The 23,298-nt window shown below is 40.1% G+C and overlaps 1 protein-coding gene across 1 annotated transcript in view; it reads left to right on the top strand.

Moving 5' to 3' along the window:
• The first annotated feature begins 9,609 nt into the window (after window positions 1-9,609).
• Window positions 9,610-23,298, top strand: part of GABRG1 (gamma-aminobutyric acid type A receptor subunit gamma1) — a 56,942-nt gene continuing 43,253 nt past the window's right edge. Inside the window, exon 1 of the mRNA XM_061471969.1 lies at window positions 9,610-10,014. Coding sequence (XP_061327953.1) covers window positions 9,716-10,014 — 299 coding nt within the window. The 5' untranslated portion in view covers window positions 9,610-9,715. The remainder of the gene's footprint in view (window positions 10,015-23,298) is intronic.

Here is a 23,298-nt window from a genome sequence, read left to right as displayed (position 1 = left end):
GAAAAGTTTGTGAATATGAAGCTTACTCTAAATCCAAACAAGAAACAGGTGCTCCTGGCTAGGATGTTCACATAAGGCTCCAGCAAGAATACTTGATGCTAGCAAGAATCTCCATCACCCTAATAAGGCAAGTGGCTTTACTTTTTTAAAGACAGGTTTTAGTGTCTCCTCACCATGATGAAAATATTCTGTGATATCTATTTGGAAGGGGAATACACCACTGCTATTCAAAAATATTGCAGTAGGCTTTAGCAATCCCCAGTATTTGTGCAGCTGTGACTCACTTTATCTGGGGCTTACACAGGGACCACTGCACAATGTGGCAGTGACTCAAGGACAAGAGATAGCATGAGTATCTTTTCCCATGGTGATACATTTGTTCCAAGAGGCAGATCTCATTCTGTTATGGAATCAGTCTGTGGAGCTACAATGAAGTCTGGGACTGGCTAAAAGCAAAGTATCTCTGATTCTTGCCATGATTAACCCAGTGAGTGCAGCTGGACTTCAGGTAATACTCACAACCCAGGCTATAAATGATAAAACCTGGAAGCAGGACTTTATCAGAAGATGACATAGCAATTTACTGGAAGAAATCTGTAGAATGAGCAAAGGCAAGCAGGTTTCATGTTGGACACAAGGCTCTGCAGAAAGACAACACTAAAAAGGGTGCCTGCTTTTATAACTTTCTTTGTCTTTCCATAAGATTTTCCACTCAAACCCTACACCTTTGACTGTGTGTGTGCAGCAACCACTGAAATCCAATGAGTGAATTTAAGAAATTATACAAAGTCACTGATATTACAGTATATACTTTGAAGAAATTCTGAGGTGAAAAAGTTACAATTATAAAAAATGGAAGTAAGGGTATGGTCCTTTTAATCTTTTCTTAACAGAGACAGTATGATCCAGGAGAAGCTGCAAACTCTATTGTAAATAAGACATACAGGTCCTGATTTTGACCTGGAAAGAAGTGGGAACTATAATAGAGTGCTGTTGAAGATGGATGGTGGAAATTCCTTAATTATGGAACACACTGTAAAATTCTGCATGAATGGCAGCTTCTACTTGATACCTGTCATAAGCCTAGGACACACTGGGACTGGCAGCTAAAAGACAACATACTGTAGCCTTTGTGATACTTCCTGAAGAGGTAGGTTAGCCAGTGGGTGGAAAACATTTTGCCAGGAGTTAATAAGTATTTAACGGGTAAAAAAGATTAGTAGTTTAAGAGAAATATTTTAAAGTAAAGAAAGTATGGGGGAAAAAAATCAGAAAATTGATTTTAAATTAAATTTTGTTTTATTAAATCACAATTTATAATAATGTTTTTCAGACTAAATAAAGAATATGTTTTACATGGCTAACACAGCGTGGTGACTGAGGTGAAGCATCACAAAAACATACAGTGCTTTTAACAGCTATTAGGGAAATCAAAGACTAACATCAAGAATATCATTTGCAACATAGCTGAAGCAGAAGACAATGAGTATCACCAGTCTTGTCAGTGGAATTATTTTAGGAGATACTTTCAAGAGAATGGTTGAATTACTCCAGGGAAGGCTCATATTCAAGAATAAGAGTCATCAATGATACAAACTGAATCATAGAATCACAGAATAGTTAGGGTTGGAAAGGACCTTAAGATCATCAAGTTCCAACCCCCCTGCCGTGGGCAGGGACACCTCACGCTAAACCATATCACCCAAGGCCTCGTCCAACCTGGTCTTGAACACTGCCAGGGATGGAGCATTCACGACCTCCTGGGCAAACCATTCTAGTGTCTCACCACCCTAACAGGAAAGAAGCAGCTGTTCCATTAATATCCAATCAAAAGGGTGAATTGGTATTGATAATTGTAACTGATAATGACCTTCCTGAGAGTGTACAATAAACCTTAAGATAATTTTTCCACCTTTAAAAATAGTTGATTTCTATGTCATTCACTAGAAGTATCTCTGCAGAGCAACAGTTTTTGTCATGCTAAAATGAAGAATTTTCATCATATGCAGATGCTAGAATATGCAAGTCAGTGATTAAAGACAACTGCAGAAACAAGTTTGTCTAGGCGTAAAAGACCTCACACTATGGGTCTTCTACTTTCTGGTACTGTTTGTGAGAGAAAAATACTCTTCTCTGGGGCATATTAAAAAACAAAATCAAAGCATTTTTATGTTGATTATGAATGGAGTAGTTTTGAAAACATACCATGAAATACATCATTAAAAAATTAGCATTTTGACACCGTGGCATATGCATTTATTCTTTAAGCTCTGTGCTATCTCAATGCTGCTTATCTCAATGCTGACATGTTTGATATCATCAGCAAATGGTTAATGGTAATTAACAGCATTTTCTTTACACAATCTTATGAGAACCTGTCATGACACACTACTGACAAAGGTTGTTTTTTTTTTGACTTTTTCTCTCAATAATTAAGCTTGGAAGCAATGCTGGTTTTACATTACGTATTTTGACCTTTTCCTGCCACTGCAAATAAATCTATTGACTTGAGACTGAGTTTACACCAAGCTGTATTGTATGACAGTTCTGTTTGGTACTCTATAATAATAAAAATAATTTGAAGCTCAGCCAGATCTCTGCTTATTTTCCTAGTAAGCACAGGAGGCACTGATGATTGTGATGTACTCAAAATGGAAATTAAACATTTGGTTTTACAAGGTGTCCTATAGTAACCCCAGAAATACGAGAAAAAGACCCTTAAGAAGAAAAATGGAGATGCAGAAATAAAGGTGAAAATTAGTGCAAATTCAGAGAATGTATATCCTTTGTTACAGTCAGCAAAATACAATTTTACATACAAAAAAACAATCCCTAAGTATTTCAGGATTTTATTACAATTGAGAGGTCTAGAGGTCAGTTAATAATAAGTATGGAAGTTCAGTGAGTGACATGATAAATTGTAGGGAGCATATTAATATTCTGGACAGCATTATATCACCATTTAGATTTACTATGGGATTCTGTTACCAGGAGTTTAAATCGACATCCTGGAGAGAATGGTTTTCAATTATCAGACAGACCAGTCTTATGACGATACCTTTTTTTATGTCTTGGGCTTTACAGATTAAAAAATTCTTTATACTCTAAGGAGGGTTGGTCAGAATAGGGTATTCTGAAAAGCGACTTCAGCTTTCAACAAAGGCAGAGCCAAGTACCAACTGAATCTTTTTGAAACTGGAAAATGTACAGACCACAGTCTTTTGCCTGCCCCATTATTTTCTATTTTCACATATCTTTGTCCTCCTGATCTGGCTGGAACAGTAAGTGCTCACAGTAGTAGGTGTAACAGCTGCCCTGTTAGCCTATAACAAAATAAAATCAGACAGATAATCAAATATTTGTCTCCTGAGAGCATCTTGTAAGCCATGAAACAATTCTTATTCTTACTATTTGCAGGGGATGTCCACTCTACCTGGAGACAAGAGGAATCGGCAAAAAGAAAAGAGTTACTTGCTGTATGATTTCAAAGTAAGGGCACTTACACTGACCGTCTGATTTGCCGTGATTCAGGACAGGGTCCCAGTTCTCTAATAATCCACTGTGGCTTTGGCTACATTGGCAAATACTGTGGTGAAATAGAAGCAGGTCTTCAGAGAGAATTGATTGGTGCTGAGAGCCCAACACCCACAGTGTGTTTTGGGGGTGGGGTTTCATTAGACTGGCACCAATCTAGTCCCATGGACTGAAGACCCATTAGTGCTGGAGCACAGTAGGTTCTTAGCACCTATAAAAAGATGCTGCAAGCATCTTCATGTACTCTCTGTTATGCTGTCCCATCTCCAGTGCCTCTCTGTACCTACTGAGCTAAAGCTCAGTAGGTAAAGCTCTGTATATAGAGATGGTTGGGAGGTTAACTTTGAAAGCATACTCCTTATTTGAACTGAAGTGACAATGTATATAATGTACCCTCTCTGGTTCACTGGGTTGAATTATATCACTTCCTTGCTGGGGAAAATAGAGCATATTGTGCAGAAGAGTTTGAACTAGTATACACCTCCTGCCCATGACACTGAGGTAGTCCCAGCTGGACTTAACTTCCTAAATGAATTAGAGTGTATCTAGGTGCCCCAGTCCCTTGTAAGATTTGCCTTACCTGCAGCATACACGTCTCACACTTGCAAGTATCCTTCTTGTTGGCCAAAAATTCCCTAGCAAAGTCTGTTGTCTTCAAAGATGTGCCTTGGCAGATGGGAAATCCAGGGTCCTGGCCTCTGCTTGCTGGGAGATGGTCTGGAAGGTAAGGGAAAGGCAAAGGGAAAAGAAGAGGGGGTGGGATTGTGGATATATGCCCATAAATCAGTAAGGATCAAAATGTATTTATTTACTGTTTTCTGATTTATGTTGAAAATACTTCGAGGTCTAGTGAAAGGCAATGACAATAGTCACAGACCAAGAGAATACCTGTGCTTTGAAGTTACCTTTCTGCGCCCAAGCACTTCAGCCTATTCACCATAGATCTGCCTATACTTCAGCTTGTTTTTCATTTCATCATATCTTAAATGGAGTAGAAAGGTAACATGCTAAATGTAAAAAATTATCATTTTAGATGCTTTAAGCCTTCCCCTTTCCCTTGGATGCAAAGATGGATGCAGTCTGCTCCTTTCCTACATCCGTTGTTCTCTACTTGAGAGTACTACTCTCATTTAATTTTAAGTGCCACTAAAGTTGTACTGTTAGTAATCATTTTAATGAACAACATAAGTGAGTGAGCAGTTAAATCAATGTATCGGAGATGAAATCTTAATTAAAGCAGTATTTAGCCATGGGAAGTGAGAGTTTTATAATTTATTTTCTATTAAGATGTTGACTGTTTCACTGAAAGCAATTATTTTGTGTTTTTAATTGCAACATGAAAGCCACACTGAAGTTACATTTCTGCATCTTTCTGCTTTCCTCCCATGGATATCCACCATTCTCATATTTAAAGGCCCATTTTAAAGGGCTAGTGCCAAAATGTCTGCATTACTTTTCATTGTTCTTGAGATGCTTTTTGCACCTATTGCAGCTCAGGCTGCAATGGGCTGGTTAGGATACCTTTCTTGAATTTTACTAAGGAGTAAACATTCAGGTAGGATTAAGGATGATTATGCATATTTAAAATCACTTTTTCTGAATAGCCCTAAGAAGACTGGAACTGTTTTCATTTGGGCTGCAGATTTAAAAATCTGTGTATGTGACTCTGCACTTAAATTTGTGCTTACTCAAATGCAAGCACATAAATCATATGTGCAGACTTTCTGAAGATGTCCCTGGTCATTGCGAGGGGTGTGTGTGTAGAAATGACCTTTAAAGGTCATTTCTAACCTGAACTAGTCTATGATTATATGAATTCAGGGCATCAGGAAATGGCTCTGTACATTCACAGTTAAGGTCTACATACGTAAACATGCAAAAAGTGTTATGTAAATTTGAATTTACCCTTCTGAAGACATGGCTGTAATGGTCCTTGAGCTCTTGCTATTGTATATGCTTTTTGCTGCTGGAGGACAGAGCACCACAATAGTTTTCTCTTCCCTCTCCACCCACTGGATAATTTTGCGCTCAGCAGGATAAATGCTTCTTACAGAACTACATGAGCAAGGACCATTAACTTCCCTCAAGAACAGTGGATGAAGATGAGCCACCCACTAGATTTTCAGAGCTCTTTATGCACTCAAAGTGGTGCGCAGGCACACAAAGCTCCCATCAAATTTCCCATGTTCCTGTAAGGAAAGTAGTTATGCCCCAGAGAAATATAGCAGATACACGATGGAAAGTTACATATGAGAGTTTTTAGGTTCCTCTGTGGTCTTGAACAATTAAGTTTTGAAGGATTAAAATGCTTTTCAATAGGTGTGAAGTCTCCCAGGTGAAAAATACAGTGGCTATTAGCTAGTTTCATTTTTTGTTTGTTTTTCCCTCCTCCTTCTATTTGGACTATTTTATTTAGCTATTCTATTTTATTATATTCTATATAATTCTATTTTAGCTTTAAGCATGAAAATTCCTTCTCATGTCATTTTGGATGCATTACAGTTTGTAGATACCTTGAAGTTGAACAGGTGGCTTCCAGACTGGAAATCAGAAACTTGTGCTAAGTGCCTTCACTGCTCTTACAGTGCCTGGGGGTTAAGTGTATCTGCATAGAATCCAAATAAATTCTTACACCTCTAAGAAGTTAGGAAAGAGGCAATCTACCCTGGCTGTGTTTTAGAGGACTTTCACATTGCATTTGATTATCCTGTTATTTTGCATTCCTCAAAGCTGGAGGGTAAAGTTTCAGATGAGCTTGGGTAGAATTTAGTTGTTCAGCTGCTCAAACTAGTGCTCTTCTGGGTGTTCGTATGGGCGCTGCTTTAGAGACCTGGAGAAATGTCACACTTAGATATAAATGATTTTTCTGGATCTTCCATTATTAGTTAGCAACAGAGCTCAGAGTTAAGATGTGATTTTTACATTTAGGTACTTAAAAGTCTTACCAAATTCAGGCCTTGAATTATTTTTATTTTTATGTTTGCCAACATACCATTATTTCACATCCCATAATTAATTTTCTCTACCATGATCAGTTAATCAGTATTCTCTATTTTTTTCTATAGACTTAACTAAACTGAAACCTTCATCCGTAAAGTTTTCTATTTCTTGTCTTTAAAACCATTACATTAGTAAGGAATTGATCAAATAATCTCAAAAGCAGATGTGCAAGAACTCACAATTCATCTTTTTAATATGGAAAGTTAACCACTCTGACAGTAGTCGCAAGCAGTTTTCTAAACATGGCATTACTGTCTGACTCACCCCCTAACTATGCAGCTCCTTTAACAAATAACTGGTAGCCTTAAAAAGGGTTTGAAAGACAGTGGATTATGTAGCCCTGTTCTTCTATTCACAGACTCATTAAACACCACTGAAGAAGTTAGAAGCAGTGGTTTTCTCTGCAGAAGCCGTTCTGGTCTGGGCCCCTTTAATAAAAACAGCAGTTTAAATCCTACAGCTTTGCTTGTACATTAAACATTGTTTAATTTGCTCTTTCTGAGGTGATGCCTAGCAGGCCTGAAATGCCACTGCTGACCCCTTTCTTCATCTCTGTGCTTTGTTGTTTTTTTTTTAAAGACACCCCTCCTACTCTCAGTAGAAGATGATGATTCTAACTGATAATTTAAATATTGCTGTTAGGTCAGCTGTGTCAGTACCAAGTGGCTGATGAGTATCAGGAGGCCTTGGTAACTTACGGTCACCTGGATCAGCATCTCCTCCTTTTGACACTCATTTAGGTAATTTCCTCTGTTTTTCTTCAATGTCTTCTTTTCCATTTTGCAGTTTTCCTGCATTGCTTCTTTTGTTCCTTTGAAGCACAGACAATTTGAGATGATTCATTGTCCTTCAAGTTTTCTTCTGTTAGTTAAAGAAGTTTTACTATTTTTACAGGATAGCAAGCTATCCTGTTTGATTCTCAGTACTTTAACACCTAAGTTTCCTTAAGTATTTTACTTACTAATTCAAAAAAATCATTCTCTAGTTTTGTAAGGGGTAGAATTCTATTTTTTACATTAAAGTAAAAGGAAAATTCAGATTTAGGACTATCTGAAACCAGCTTGTCCTGATATAATCTTGTGTCATTTGAGAAACCTCACAGGTACAAATTTTATTTTAAATTCTTTTCGATGACACTTTAATGTGCCTTAGTAGTCTAAACCCAGAAAAATCAAATGAAAAAATGTATTTTCGCAGTATCCATGTTACCTGTTATTTTAGCTGTAATCTTCCACCTCTTTCAGTGCTAGCTAGCTGCTGGACCTACACAGGGGTGAAATTAAATGTTTATAAATCAATGCTCCAAGCTGCTCACGTAGAATAAAGATGCCTTGTAATCCTGTAAGTACCCTTAAACTTCTTGCATCAAACTTTCTCAGTATTCATATTAATTGCTTAATTTATTTTAGTGACAGGATGAAATTTTATAGACTAGTAAAGACTTTTAATGGCTCCATAAACATCAGAATGCAAAGGCATATGAAGTGTTCATTACACATTTTGCAAAATGCGGTCAATTTGACAGTTCAATTCATAAAAGAAACCTAAGGATTGTGATTATTTTCAGGGAAAAAATATGGAGAGGAAGGGACTTGGGAACAGGCTGTGCTTGTTTTCTTGCTGAGGGGGACAGCAGTCATATTCCTTGGAGCCAGGGCCACCAGCTGCAGCAGGGGAGCTGCTTCTACACTTACTCTGTAATAAATGCATATTCTCTCCTCTGAGCTCATGTCTTTGCCATCATGATAGGATGCTGCCTGCAGTGTTAATCCACCAATAAAGAGACCTCAGGTCATACACTAATATGTGCTTTTACCTTCTGCCAGTACCCCCAAGGCTGGCTATTAATTTTCAAGTCGTTGAATTTTCACTTAATGCACTGCAGCTCTCTGAAGCGTGGTGAGTTCCTTTAACCATTAAAGCGCTATAAGATGTATATATAAAATAACCATATGAAGATGTGTAAAGCAGGAGAGCCCAAACCAAAACACTGCCTTTTGTCGGAATAACCACCGAATGGGGAATTATTTACATTTCTGTGCAGATACATCTTGACTCGGAGAATGACGATGAATAGGATGACTATAACACGTTTTGCTCCTTATGCTGAGAATCACACAGCACAGGTTACTCTCGGAGTTCCCCGATCGAGAGCTGCAGGCGGGACATTTCCGGGGCCGGGGAGAGATTCAGGGGCCATCCAACCCTGAAGCCGTGCAAGGACATAGGCTCTATTTAGGCGCTAGTCCCAGCGGGACTTTACCGCCGGTCCCAGCGGGAGGGGGCTGCAAGCGTGAAACCTCTGCGCCTCTCCGCCGCCGAGGATGCTTTTCGTGCCTCGGGGTTGTTTTTTGTGTGAGGTTTAGGGTGTGGGGGTTTTCTAGCTGTTTTCCCCCGTCGAATTCCCGAAAGAGACAGGAAAACGGAGCAGCAAGGAGGAAAATGAGAAGGGAAGAGGAAAAAAAAAGGGGGGGAGGGGGGGAAGGAGGGAAAAAAAAAATATATATATATCGATTTGCAGGTTGTAGCAAGCCCCGGCACGTTTCACTTCATAGCGCAGCACCGTGCACCGACCGCTTTCTTCCCCCTTCCTCCCCCGGGGGCGCTCCGCGGCCGCGCAGAGCAGCGTGCAGCCTTCGGGCTTGCGCGACTTTCGTTTCTAGGGTGCGCGGAAGTCCCGCGGTTGCACTTGCGCACTGAATATGCCGCCTGCTTCCAGCACAGCTTTGGGGACCATGGCTGGAGGGGTGGGCCCCTTCTCCTGGGGACAGACGAGGGGCCGGAGGGTGCCCCCTTTCCCGCGGCTGGTGCCACCCTCCTCAGAATCGCAGTCGTGCCGGACGCGGGGCCGCGCAGTCCCCCGGATGCCCGCGCACAACCCGCGGCTCTTCTCCTCCCGCCTGCGGCTCCCCTTTGGCAGGGTAGAGGGGCTGCTTCTCAGGCTGCAAGCCACCCTCTCAGTAGCTTTAAAAATACAAAGATTCAAACACATATATACGTAAATACATATTTAACATTTATATTTTTGTATATAAATGAGATTTATCTCCCTCTTTGGAGAAAATAGCAAATCAATGCCGCCCTTTCTCCCAAGCATGTTTCCCTTCTAGTAAAGGAGGCTCCACCTCTGCTAGGGATTGATTCGCCCAGCAATTTTTAGGATAATTTATGGAGCAACCTGATGAGCCTATTGGGCGAGTTGCTCGGTCCTTGTAGAGTGGCTTCCTACCTGTTTGGGTGCTTGATTTTTTATTTAATTTCCCCCTTCCCCTCCCCTCCCTCTGCCTGCCGTGTGCCGGTGGGGGGGGGAGAACGGTGGGATTGGCAGGGTCGCTATTCCCCAGCCTCTCCGGAGAAAACTCGGGGACGGGAGAGGGCCTTCCCGCTCATGGATACGTGGGGGGGGCCCGCTCCCCGCTGGAGCCGCCGCCGCGGAGCCCGGCTGCTGCTGCTGCTGCTGACCGTGCGGCTGGGGAGCGGGTGAGTACAGCTGGGACCCCCGTACCGGCACCGCCAGCACGCTCCCGCCGGGTCTCCGCTACCTGCGCATCGCGCCCCGGGCTGGGGGAAGGGGACGGGGAAGGGACGGGGAAGGGGAAGGGGACGGGGACGTGGACGTGCTACGCGGTAGCCAAACTTAAAATAAGCCCAACAAGGTGCCGGTGCTACGTCGGCGGCTCCAGCGGGCGGCCGCGGGGGAAGCTGGCACCAGCAAAGTAAAAGTTCAGCCGCATCCCACTTGTTCGCTGTGCGAGTTGGTGAGCCCGGGCTCCGCTTGGCGCAGGGAGGGGAAGGCTGGAGCTTAGCTGGGGTGCGGCTGAGGTGCTGCTGGTTTCTCGGCAGGGCCTGGCCCAAGAGCCGGTGCCGGGTGGGGGGTACAGTGCTCCCGGTGCCGTTAGTTCCTGACTGTGCAGCGGGGCGTGCTGCACGGCACCGCCTTGAGCCTCCGCATCCTTGGGAGGGAGACGGTGCCGGGCAGCTGCTCAAGTCCCAGAAGTTGGAAACGGGCATTTTGAGGGAGATTTGTAAAATTGATCCGGGGGACTCTGGAGAAACAACAATTGGGTACCGCTGTGTAAATGTGTGATTAGTACCCGTAATAACGAAGAGCAGTCTGATCATTCAACTCCATTAATAATTCAGAGATAATGTGAACCATTCCACAGGTTATACTCTCATAAAAATCACAAAGCAGCACTGAAAGAGCATTTGACTGTTCTCAGTGTGACTTTCTTTTTAATGATAGACTAAATTATCATTCTAAGAGGGTATGCAAATGTGTAGTAAAAAAAAAACCAAACCCATAAAATGCATTATAACATCTTTTTAAGTCCATCGTACTCTAGACCCCTTCCCCATACTGAATGATGATTTATCAGTCTGTATGTGTTGATCTCAGCTCATCTCTCATCTTCAGAAGGCTGCTATGTTAACCTAGTCAGGAACACTACTGATTGTACTTTTCTTCATCTCTCTGTCTTTTAAACCCTTGGTATGTTATGGAAATGTTTTTTCAGAATCATTGATGCAAATGATACCAGTGCAGCTGTGCATCTTCAGAATGCTTCTTAATGAACATATTGTACCTCAGGTATGAAAGAAATTATCCAGTGGTTTGAGAAAAAAGAATACAAATGCTAATTTGTCAGTCCAGAGGCTTAGTTACAAAGGAGGAGGACTGGCTGGAAAAAAAATAAAGTAATTTTTGTTTGTTTGTTTAAGTGTGGTTGTGATTACAGGACTGGGTGTAGGTTATTATGTATGCATCTCATTAACAGTAGCATTCATAAATAAGTTGGTAAGAAGTCTTCAGGAAGAACAAGAGGTGACTTACTTGCATTATTTTATTGAACAGCTCAGATAAAATGGAATCTTTGATATAAACATTTGTATATCTGAATCAACTATTTTCAGGCTGCCTTTCGTTCAGAGGCTACATTGGAAAATGGTGGTTGAGAGATTTTTCTCTTTTGCGACTTTTTTTTTTTCAAGTGACCGTAATGTTTTTCAGATGCTGATTCTCTGGTATGTAGTGCATTACAACTCAGGGGTGTTCACAGAGATCTCAAAAGCTCTAGCACCCTTTAGAAGCCTGCCACAAAGTAGGATGGAAATGCTATTTTTCTGCCTTTTCAGTTCCTTTCTGTAGTTTCAGCCCAAGCTTTTCCTTGATGTTCAAACTAAAACACAGAAGTAATGCTTTTCTGAAGAATAGACCATATTGCACCAATTCTGTGGTTTTGTTTTTGTTTTTTCTCTGAAAACACCTTGCAGGAGCCAACCCACCTTTTCAACACATACTTTTGCTGGTATGCGTTTATACACAAAGTACCTTGCGTGGAGTATGAGTAAAGTTACTTAATGCATGGAGCTAGAGCCTAAGCAAGCACACTGAATGTTGAGTCCAACCAAGAGTTTATCCGTTTAATGTACTGCCCCCAGACATGTAGTGTGACATTAGACTGAACTTCACCAGAGGCATTCACTGCAGTTGAACTCTGTCCCATAAACCAGTTGTCTTCCCCAGTTGTGCACATGAAGCACAAACAGACCAGAATATTGAATGCACTTGATGTCACTTTGTGAGACAGTATGTTGAAGTACTGGGTTTTTTTTTGTCTATAGTTGACATCACTTCTGTAGCAGAAACTGGAGTGTGAGCCTTTCTACAAGGTATGTTCAGGAAAAGAGTAGTTAGCTAGCAGTCACTTCAGTCCTAAATGTTCAGCAAAGTCATTATTCTTGTTTAACTCCAGTAAACAGATAATTCATAGGGAGAGCATAAGAGCTGACAATATGATTAATTTTATTTCCTTAATTCTAATCATACAGGTGCAGTGTAACTAGAACATTTCTTCTGGTTTATACTGCTTTAAATGGTATGTGCTGGTCAGCATGCCTAGTAGTATATTGTAAGCTTAACTTAATTTTTGGCCATATTCTCCTTTTAGTTTTGTAACCTTATGTTCTAAAAAGCAGTTCTAAATGATCCATTGCAGTGTAACTGTCAGCAGGTGCAAATATCAATATTTTCTTTTTCATTTCAAAGTATCTCTTAGGTAGATACTTACATAATATGGCCTACGTTTTCTTCTCATATGAATTCCTGGATGAGAGTTAAGCCTTTCATAACAATATGGGTTTCTTTGTGCTTGATAATAGTGATTTACTGTTTCATTTGAACATCTATGATGTTTATTCATTATTATCCTCACTCTTACATGATTTGTTCACAATGTGACAGTGAATAACTTGTAATTTAGCAGTGCCAGTGTTTTAAAATAGTTTATTTTTTAAAAAAGTTTATTAATATTCTTTTGTTACTGTAAAGTTTAATGAGACATAACTATTGAGAAATACTTATATTGTTTGCACATAACTTTCTTACAATGGATTCAAAGGAAGCCTTCAGGCCATGGCAGTCCATTAGAAAAAGGGCTCTTACAGCAAATTGAGTTACATTTTCAACTACTTTTAACTTTATGCTTGTTAAATATGCCTGATATTTAATAAGAGGTATCAAAGATGCTTGCTGCCAATTCAGGCCTTTCTGAGCTGGATAGAAAGGTTACAGGTGAACACTTGTTGACTTTGGTCAACTTTTTTCTGGATACGTAAGTCTGGCCACAGTGTAAGTTACCAGGCAATTGGCAGATCTATGATTTTTCTTCAAAGCTGTAGAGGAATTGTGATAATCTGATTAGAATACAACACCTAGATTCTATGGCCACTAGGTAGGTCTACTTAAATGGACATGGCATATGCACTTTTTGAAGGTGAGCTGCCTTGGCTTGTACTGTCATATATATACATATATGATTGATGGCCTGGCTACGTGAGTGAAGATTTGGGAAGGGCTTTAACCATGCTTACTGCAAGCACGATGACCAAAGGCATGTGGGATATGCAAATCTGGTTGGAGCAGAATTCACCAAGCGCTGGATTGTTCACCCGCTAATAGGGAACATGTGCTGGGATATACATATATATACACACTAAAAAAGCCATGAATGTTGAATGTGCAGCAGATCAAAGGTGAGCATCTCCCAAGATGGGCAAAGAGCCATTTTAGCAGTACCACTTATAAAAGAAGAGTACTAGAACTTTAGTTACTTCTTTAGCCCTTTCTTGCACCACATACTCAATTGAGCTTGTACTTCGGTAAAATAACTATCATAACTTATTTGGTAAAAAGCAGTAGAGAGAAAGTGGTAATTATAAATGACAGTATAAATGTCAGCACACTGACAGGAACCTTTCAAATGATGGTTGATGAAAGTAACACTAATTTTTATTCCTTCACCATTTCTGTGAATGGTAATATTTTGTAAGGAGAAATTCAGATGCAGTTGAATTAACCTGGAGATGACATGGAAGTTCCAGTTTTGCATTTTTTACACATGCAAAGGCTTTTAATAACACTGAAAATAGTGTGGTGAGTTCAGTGGCCTACTGGCCTATGTAAAAACTTGATCTACATATCTAAACTTAAAATGGTAAATCGTGCAACAATACTGAACTATTGGAAGTAACTGGAGAGACTAGAAAGGTCATCAGGAATTGACCAGAACAGAACCTTCTTCAAAGAAGAGGAAAATCTGAAGTGTTATGACAAAGATGGAAAGAAGTAGTTTCTAAAACATGCTTTCATTGGTGGATGTGCAAGTCAGTGGGGTCTGTTGTGATAATCAGTCTGTTCCCAGAATAAACAAAATTGGAGATTTTACCCTGGCTTGTGCATCAGGTTTGTTGCTTCAGTATAACTGTAAGTCCCTGCGTAGAAGTATTGTACAGTATTTCTAGTCTGTGGTTTCTCTGGCTTCTAGCCAGTGGATCTCCTGCCTTCTGCTAGGTGAAAAAGCCTGAATTTTTTTAATTTTTTTTTTTTCCCCTCAGTACCACCCCCTACAGCTGGCTCAGCCGCTGGATCCCATGTCCATCTCTTCATGGGGAAATCCAGGTCTTGTTTTGTATCTCTGGTTTGTGCAGGGCAGTCTCAGGGTGCACACCATGGCTGTCGCTGCTCTTCAGGAGTGGAGTGTGGTCTGCAGCCATCTGCTTTTTAACGCAGCGGATGTTATCATCAGAACTCTTCCTTGCCCTTATGTGCCTCTGCCAAGTTTTGCCTTGACATGAACTCAGAGCACCTCGAATGAATCCTGAAAATTCTTACAGAAAATCAGCAGTTTGGTCAGAAACCACCCTGATGCTGCCTTTCTCTTTCCAGATTAGTCTTTCATAATATGTTGTAAATTACTTGCTCGGAGAAACCTCCTCACCTCTTGGAAATGAGAAGCTGCAGTGCAGTTGTATGCCTAGCAGTTGCTGCAGGATAAATAATCTAGTCCAAAATGAAAGTTTTATATAAATGTGTCACAATTGGAGATACTCTGTACAAAGTGGAGATTCCCATTGAATTGGATTTATTCATACTACAGTTACACTACTACTAGAAGTATTTCCCTGGTATACTGTAGTTTAAGACGCAACTTCATCAACAGCTTACATTTTCCTTTCAGAAAAGTACTTAAGCTACTTATATTTCTTAAGAAAATACTGAATTCTTTGTTTAACCGTTTGGTAAACCCTTTTAAATTTTTCTTTGAAGAACAGACCTCAAAAATGGGTAGATTATATAAATATTAGCCTTATTAATGGCAGGTATGGCATATTACTTCCCTACTACTACTTCATAATACTGAGATAATCTATCCCAGGATTAGCTCTGGTACTGCTCTGCTGTATCTCAGTTTCTTTTTGCTTTCTGCCTTGATCCTCAAATTCTTTTCCATGTCACTACATTCATCTCTGGTAAGGTGTGAATGGCTAATTCTGTGTTTCTACATTTATACGTAATTACTTTTTTTATTTTTGGGAAGATGGACATAGTAAATAAGAAAGGTCTAAGGTAACATGAGATCCATCCCTTTGGGTTAAATCATTTGAGGTCTTAAATAGATCAATAGTTCTTTCATTTAATATGGTTTTCTACTTATTTAAGGCAGTGTACCATGAGGGATTAAGTAGTAGTATTCTTATTAATTTACTATTATGGTCCAATTTATCTTTCAGAATAAAGTTTGGCTTGATGGAATTTACATTAGGTAAAAGTTATAGTATTAAGTGGCTAACTGCCGTAGTAAGTCATGACAACCTTTTTTCTTCATTGTTCAATGCCATAGTTACATGGCAGAACAAGAGATATAGTTGTTTTAAAGATAAAGTAGCCTCAGTATTTTCCCTGGGCAAGAAAGATACTTGACCTCACCATCAGCCAGCCATTGAATACATACTGGACTGTATGGGACCTGCTGCAGATGAGCTGTGGATCTTATCAATTAAGGCCATGCAACTGATGGCCTGGAGGTTCCATCCAGCAGGGAACAACTTTGACAGCCATGAATTTTAGTTATCATCTGGCAAGAGGTGGAATACTCCTGTTGTGAAAGATATATGTTATCTTTAATGCACAATAAGTTACAGTGGAGGAGACAGATTTTGCTTGCAGAGAGAGTGAGCAAGCTCTTTATTACATGGTTTAGTTATTTACATTAGCCCTTACAGACTATATTCACCTCTTTGTAAAATTACTCACTAATATCACTGACATTTAGATTAGTCCATATGGCTTAATGAGAGCTAGACTATAATTTCAGCAGAACCCATTCACAGAACCATTGAATCATAGAATAGTTAGGGTTGGAAAGGACCTTAAAGATCATCTAGTACCAACCCCCCTGCCATGGGCAGGGGTACCTCACACTAAATCATGTCACTCAAGGCTCTGTCCAGCCTGGCCTTGACTGCTGCCAGGGATGGAGTGTTCACAACTTCCTTGGGCAGCCCATTCCAGTGCCTCACTGCCCTCACAGTAAAGAACTTCCTCCTTATATCCAATCTAAACTTTCCCCTGTTTAAGTTTGAACCTGTTACCCCTTGTCCTATCACTACAGTCCCTAGTGAAGAGTCCTTCCCCGGCATCCCTATAGCTCCCCTTCAGATACTGGAAGGCTGCTATGAGGTCTCCATGCAGCCTTCTCTTCTCCAGGCTGAACAGCCCCAACTTTCTCAGCCTGTCTTCATAGGGGAGGTGCTTGAGTCCCCTGATCATCCTTGTGGCCCTCCTCTGGACTTGTTCCAACAGTTCCATGTCCTTTTTATGTTGAGGACACCAGAACTGTACACAGTACTGCAAGTGAGGTCTCACAAGAGCAGAGTAGAGGGGCAGGATCACCTCCTTTGACCTGCTGGTCACGCTCCTTTTGATGCAGCCCAGGATACGGTTGGCTTTCTGGGCTGCAAGCATACACCGAAGCTGACTCATGTTCATTTTCTCATCAACCAGCACCCCCAGGTCCTTCTCCACAGGGCTGCTCTGAATCAGTTCTTTGCCCAGGCTGTAGCTGTGCCTGGGATTGCTCCAATGCAGGTGTAGGACCTTGCACTTGTCATGGTTAAACTCCATAAGGTTGGCATCAGCCCACTTTACAAGTGTGTCAGGGTCCCTCTGGATGGCATTCCTTCCCTCCAGGGTATCAACCAAACCACACAGCTTGGTGTCATCGGCAAACTTGGTGAGGGCGCACTCAATCCCACTGTTCATGTCAGCAACAAAGATGTTGAACAAGACTGGTCCCAACACCGATCCCTGAGGGACACCTCTTGTTACTGGTCTCCAGCTGGACATTGAACCATTGACCCCAGTGATACTTCTCTTTTTGTCATTTCCTTGTTATTTTAGTTGTGTGGGTTTTTTTCTATAATTTTAAGCCAGATTCACCTGCATGTCACAATTATGGTGCATAGTTCAGTGCAAGTCTCTGGTTTTGTTGCTACTTCTGTCTGTACATACTTCTTTACCTCCTGCTTACATGTGTACCAGAAGCTGGAAGTATTTCAAATAAGCTTGTTTTTATGAAGGCCTGCAGTAGATTACCTGAAGATTTTGCAGGAAGTATGCAATGAATTGGGTTAGAACAAATGTTCACATGAATATGTTGAAATAGCAGCAGTATAAATAACCAAAATGTCTTATTAAGGAGAGCTAATTTTATCTATTTCTTGAGATGCTGGTGACATTTTAAGGTAGAAACCTAACAAAGTTGAAAGTGGACTTTGCAAGTTGAGGAATATTTTAGTGACTGTGGGATGGCATTTAATTAACGTAGCTGCTTTTTATTGAGGTTATGGTTCTCGGCATTCATTTATGTTAGATTTGTTTTAAGTCTAGTTCCACTATGGAAAGTGTTTTTTGGATCAAACCCATCAACAGTGTATCAGCCCGTTCTGAACTCGATGACAATTAACCTTTCATCAGTCAAGTGTAGATAGAGATCTGCCGTCTCTGGAGAGGGGTGCTGACATGTGGCACATGGATTTATGTGTGCCTGTCTTTGTGTGATGATCCTAGTCTGAAACTCCCAGGACATCTGATACTGCTGTGGTGGTTAGCACATGTTTCAGGTATCCAGAGAGGTTATGCTTTTTCATCATCATTCTCTTCCTTAGGAGTTTAGGTATATTTGTGTGCTTTATTTAATACCATTTATTCCTTTTCAGTTATATTTACTTAGGCTCTATAAATTGCTATCATTATTTTTTTTTTATTTTCTTCTCTGAGTCTTCATTCATTTCCTGCTGTGTGCTCTGGATGAACAGTGGCTTTTTACATTTTAATTACTTGATTGCATGGTCTGGCCAAAACCCACAAAGAAAGTAAAACTTACCAACTGAGAAGATAAGATTTGCCAGTTTACATTTCTAGGTTTTGTTAAGAATCTATCTGAAATAAATCTCCCTAAGAATTTTAGAAGGTTTATACTTCAGTTTCAGTCAAGGCAGTACAGATTGTGCTAAGGACTATAATATCCTGATAAATTTGTTTTTTGTTTTTTTTTTTTTTGTTGTTGCATGCAATAGCTGGAAGGCTTATCTTGGAAGATATTTTGTTGAGGAAGATATATTTATCTAAAAATGTTACGACAAAATGCTCTTGATCTCTTATGATTAAAACATAGTTGGCGTAAGGGCCCGTACTAATTTTTCAGCTAGAATTAGAAATGTTTATACTAGGAAAAAGGAAGGACATACTGAAGATAATGGGGACTTTCAAGTACTTTTCTAGGCAAGATGTGTTTTAAGATATTGTAGTAATGATTTTCTCGGAGCAGGGAGAGGTGTACTTACACTGTGAATGTGGGTGTTATGATCAATATAGTACCCACTTCTTGTAAGCCAAAACAAATAACATGCCACACATTCTGCAAGTTTGCAATCAGAATGTGGAATAATTGATGTGAAGAAAGAGGAGTGAAAAATGTGTCCTATTTCCTCACTTGTCTGCGGTGGAGCAAGAACTGCTCAGAGCAGCAGGAATATTAGTGTAGCTTTTCCTGAGGACAATAGACTTTTTTCCCCATATTGAAAGATTGTTTTTACCAAGTTCGTATGTTTGCAGCCAGGGTTGCTGTTCTGAGGTAGCTGTGGGGATGGGTTGACAGCGATGTTATAAAATTCATCAACGATGAATGCTATATCCTGCAGCTGGGTGGGAAGGTCCCCTCAGCAGCATGGGCCGGGGACAAGCTGGCTGGGGAGCAGCTCTGCCAAAAGGGACCTGGAGTTCCTGGAGGACAGCATGGCACCTGAGCAGCAGTCTCCTGGTCTGTGTGACCAGGTGCATGCTCAGAAGGTTGAGGGAAGTGATCCCCTCCCTCTGCTCAGCACTTGTGAAACCGCATGTAGGTACTGCATTCAGTCTTGGGTTTAAACTGGAGGCAGCTCAGCAGAGGGCTACTAAACTGATCAGGCTGGAGCACTTGCCCTGTGAGGAGAGGGCTGTTCAGCCTGGAGAATAAATGGCTTTTTGGGGGACCCAACAGTAGCCTCCATCACTTACAGGGAGGCAATCAAGAAGACAGAGATGGGCTCTTTGAGGTGGTGCATGGTAAGAGGATGAGGAATAATGGTGATGAATTGCAACAGGGGAAATTCCAACTGGGTATAAAGAAAAAAATTCAATGTGAAGATAATTAAACAGTGGAATAAGTTGTCCAGTGAGGTTGTGGGATCCCTGTCCTTGGAATTTTCAAAGACCAGATGGGAGAAAGCTCTAAGCATCCTGGTCTGAATTCTGTATTGCCCTCCTGTGAGTAGAAGTCAACTTCATATGATCCCTTCTAAATTTTATGATTCTGTGGAAAATGTCAGGAATCAGCTTGTTTGTTTTTTTTTTTCTTTTTTTTTTCTTTTTTTTTTTTTTTTGTAGGATTTGCTATCTTGTGCAAGGTTCTTGTTCTCTATTGTATGGCGTAAGAGAGGGATGCAGAAACAGGTAGTTAATCTCCATCAGATTTATAAAACTGGAAGAATATTTTTGTGATCACATATGGAGGTAAAGAGCTGTTTTTACGAAGATAGTCAAAATAAGATCACTGTACTAATCAAGGTGAATATGTCTGAGAATCTAGCAGTTCTGAACTGGCACAGAATATTACCTGTATTTAGATAGAGAGAGAAGAGGAAAAATTTTAATTGATTTCTGGACTGCAACTTGATAGGAGTAGGGGCAGCAGTTATGTGATCATAGCAGATCAATATTTGGATGAACTTTCAAGGAGAGAAAGTTAACTCTATTGTATGAGAAGATTGATGGATAAAATCTGATGCTTTGAGTACAGATGATAATTTTTTTGAGGTCTTTAAAAAACATTTGAATTAATATCAAATTTGACCAATGCCTTTCAAATCATATGTGGCATTATCTGAAAGTTGACTTGGAGAAAAGCAATTTGTGTGGCTCTCAGGACAAAATTATTGTACTGGAATACCTGTTCTTAACATTAAAAAATCACATTTCTATAAATGTTCTTTGCAGGTTTTGCCTTTGTCAAGTATTCAAATGTTATGTATGGTTATATTGTTCAGCAGTTTCTCTTTGGATTAGTTTTTATTATATTAGTATCACAGAGATGTTGAAGATCATTTTATAAGAAATGTGATAATGCTTTTAAGTGAAGGTCTTGCTGGGACTAAAATTAATTGTACTGAAGTTATTGTGTGTGGGAGAAAATGTTTCATATCTTTCAGAGATGTACTTCAAAGCGGTAATGACTCAAAAGATCTTGAACACCTGATGCTTGTGATATGTATTAAGATATCACAAGTTTGATAGTCTAAACACTCAGCTACGCAGGCAACACTGTTAAAGGGAATGAACAGCCAGGGTACCAGCTTTAATTCTGTTAGTGCTATAATTGTTCTTTTTTTTCTTTTAGCAAAACTTTACTTATTAAATACTAAGTGAACTGCTTTATGTAATTTGCCCTAAAACTCCGATGTGTCTTTCTGTATAAGAATTTCTAAGTTTTCCAAACTTTTCCCTGTGAATTTTTCTGCTGACTTAAGGTCCAGGTTCATCCATTCAGTAAAAACTCAGGAAGGAGAAGGGAAAGAGGAAACAGGGCAGAAAATTATAAATAGCCAGACAAATAGTGAATTTAGAGAAAGTGAAGAGCACAAGACAAAATGTATCAAGAATCAACCTAACAGTATGTGGTAGGTATGATGGAAGAAAGATGTAGGGAATACGTCAAACATACTTCAGTGGGAGAGATACATTTTGACACACAAAAGAATATGCCAAAGTCTGGCAAGGCAGAAGAAGGAAATAGATTGGTAAAATCACCTGAGGTAGAATGATGGGGGAGGAAGGGGGGGAAGAGAAAAAAGATTTTTGTTAACAGTGTCTAAATGGGTTTGGGAAGGATGAAGATGAAGGAATACAACGTGAGTGACTATATCACACAGGATTCAGAAGAGCAAGTAATGCTTTCTGTAGGCGTATTTTCAGTAGCTGCATTTGTTTGCTTGCAGTTGCACTTATTTTCCCATGATTTTCTGAGATGAATAAAGCATATCAGTGAATAAGCTGATGATGAAATGCAAAAGAGAGTTCATTTCTGCAGAAGTGTAATAGAACTGATGAGTATGAAGTCAACCATCAAGTTTGGAAGATAATCTTGAGAGCTACTGACAGCTAGCAATGGAAGTAAGCTTTCAAGAGAATCTTTTGACAAAAAATGTAATTGTGTCCTATTCTAGCAGTCGTGACTAATGTAGTCCTGCTGCTGATGCTGCTACTGAAAAGAAGTAATATTTGAGTATGTGCAGAAGTCCTAATCCTTTTTCAGCTTCTGAAGGATACTACAGTCTGTCTGATGCCCTTGTTTTATCCCAGGAATGTCTAAGGAAATACATAAATGTTTTAAATTGCTGACATAAGAGTAATTACTTATTCCTAACATGCTGAAGCTGCGTTTTGCTCTCTCTGTAAGGAATTTTCTTTTGTTCCAGGCACTGCCTAACTTACCATCTTTCTAGAGTTCAGATTTTCTTCTATGCCTCACCTTATGCCTTGTGATTCAAATGACCGAGTACTTGCCTAAGTACTTGCTTTTTTAGCTTCTGAATTGGAATCATCACCAGCCTCTGTAAAAAGGTCTGACTCTGGATGTTAAGATGTCAGTGACCTTGTTTTGGTTTTCAGTGATGCTTTAAGGTCTTTTTTTCATGAGTGGAATTTGTCTAGATCAGATGACCTCTGAACTCTTATTGATGGGGCCATGAAGTATACTTTTTTATTATATGAAAACATGTCATGTTTGGTGTTCTGGAGTAAGCTAGTCACTGGTTAGACGTCTGATTGGTTGGAAACCTTCCGTGGAAGCCTTGTGTGTCTCAATTGACTTCTAAGGAAGCATTGGTTAAATGCAGTATTTTGACAAACCTCTGAAACTGAATTGTTGCTAACAGAGTGATCTGTTTATAATTTGGGAAACATTAACATTTTGTCTGAAAGTTGAGAGAAATTTAAGTACTGGAAAATAAAGTTTAAATTATATTACACTTAGGCAAATAACATAAATACAGCATGCTGGGATGCACAGCCAGTTGAATAACAGCTGTCTTAAGGCATGTTTTGTGATTTAGGTAAGTGTCTTTCTGCCTACCCTTGTATCAGTAGAACTCTCAACGAAACTGCTTTTGGCTGCTGATGGAGAAGATGCTCAGCTAAATGAACTAACACAACAAGTATTATTTTAATTTGCTTGTGTAAGGTAAAAAGAAAAATGCAGGGGAAATTCAGGTTGAATATAAGGAAGAAGTTCTTTACTGTAAGGGTGGTGAGGCACTGGAATGGATTGCCCAAAGAAGTTGAATGCTCCATCCCTGGCAGTGTTCAAGGCCAGGCTGGACAGAAGCTTGGGCAATACGGTCTAGTGTGAGACGTCCCTGCCCATGGCAGGAGCGGTGGAACTATTTGATCTTAAGGTCCTTTCCTTTCCTAACTATTCTATGATTCTGTGTTCCTTTCAGCTCTTTCAATATAGAAATGATCTGAAGCACTGACTTTCCTTCTTATTTATTTATTAAACGATCATTAGAGTATTCCTTGTATGGAAGGAGGACTTTGTCTCCAAACAGACAAGGCTACTGTGCAGGGTCAGTTATACCTCACGGCTGCTGAGGGCTTGACTGAGTTGCTTGTGCACAGGCATAAAGTGTCAGTGGAGATAACTAAGGTTCACTGCCCAGTCTGTACTGCTTCTCCGTAAGTCTGTGTTTCCTCATAAATCGACTCCACTTGGAGGACTGGGAACCCTTGGGTATGTTGGGTGGGAATAGGAGCCTGAGAATGGTCAACTAAATTGATTATTAGCTGTGTTTAAATACTCCCACCTGTGCTATGCCGTGTACTTCTCT

Source organism: Pezoporus flaviventris, unplaced genomic scaffold (genome assembly GCF_033815535.1).
Source record: "Pezoporus flaviventris isolate CSIRO_AGI_PZ_B2104156 unplaced genomic scaffold, CSIRO_AGI_Pfla_v1 ptg000002l, whole genome shotgun sequence".
NCBI lineage: Eukaryota > Metazoa > Chordata > Aves > Psittaciformes > Psittacidae > Pezoporus > Pezoporus flaviventris.
The sequence above is the reverse complement of the archived record's forward strand: the minus strand, read 5'-3'. Positions and strand labels throughout refer to the sequence as shown.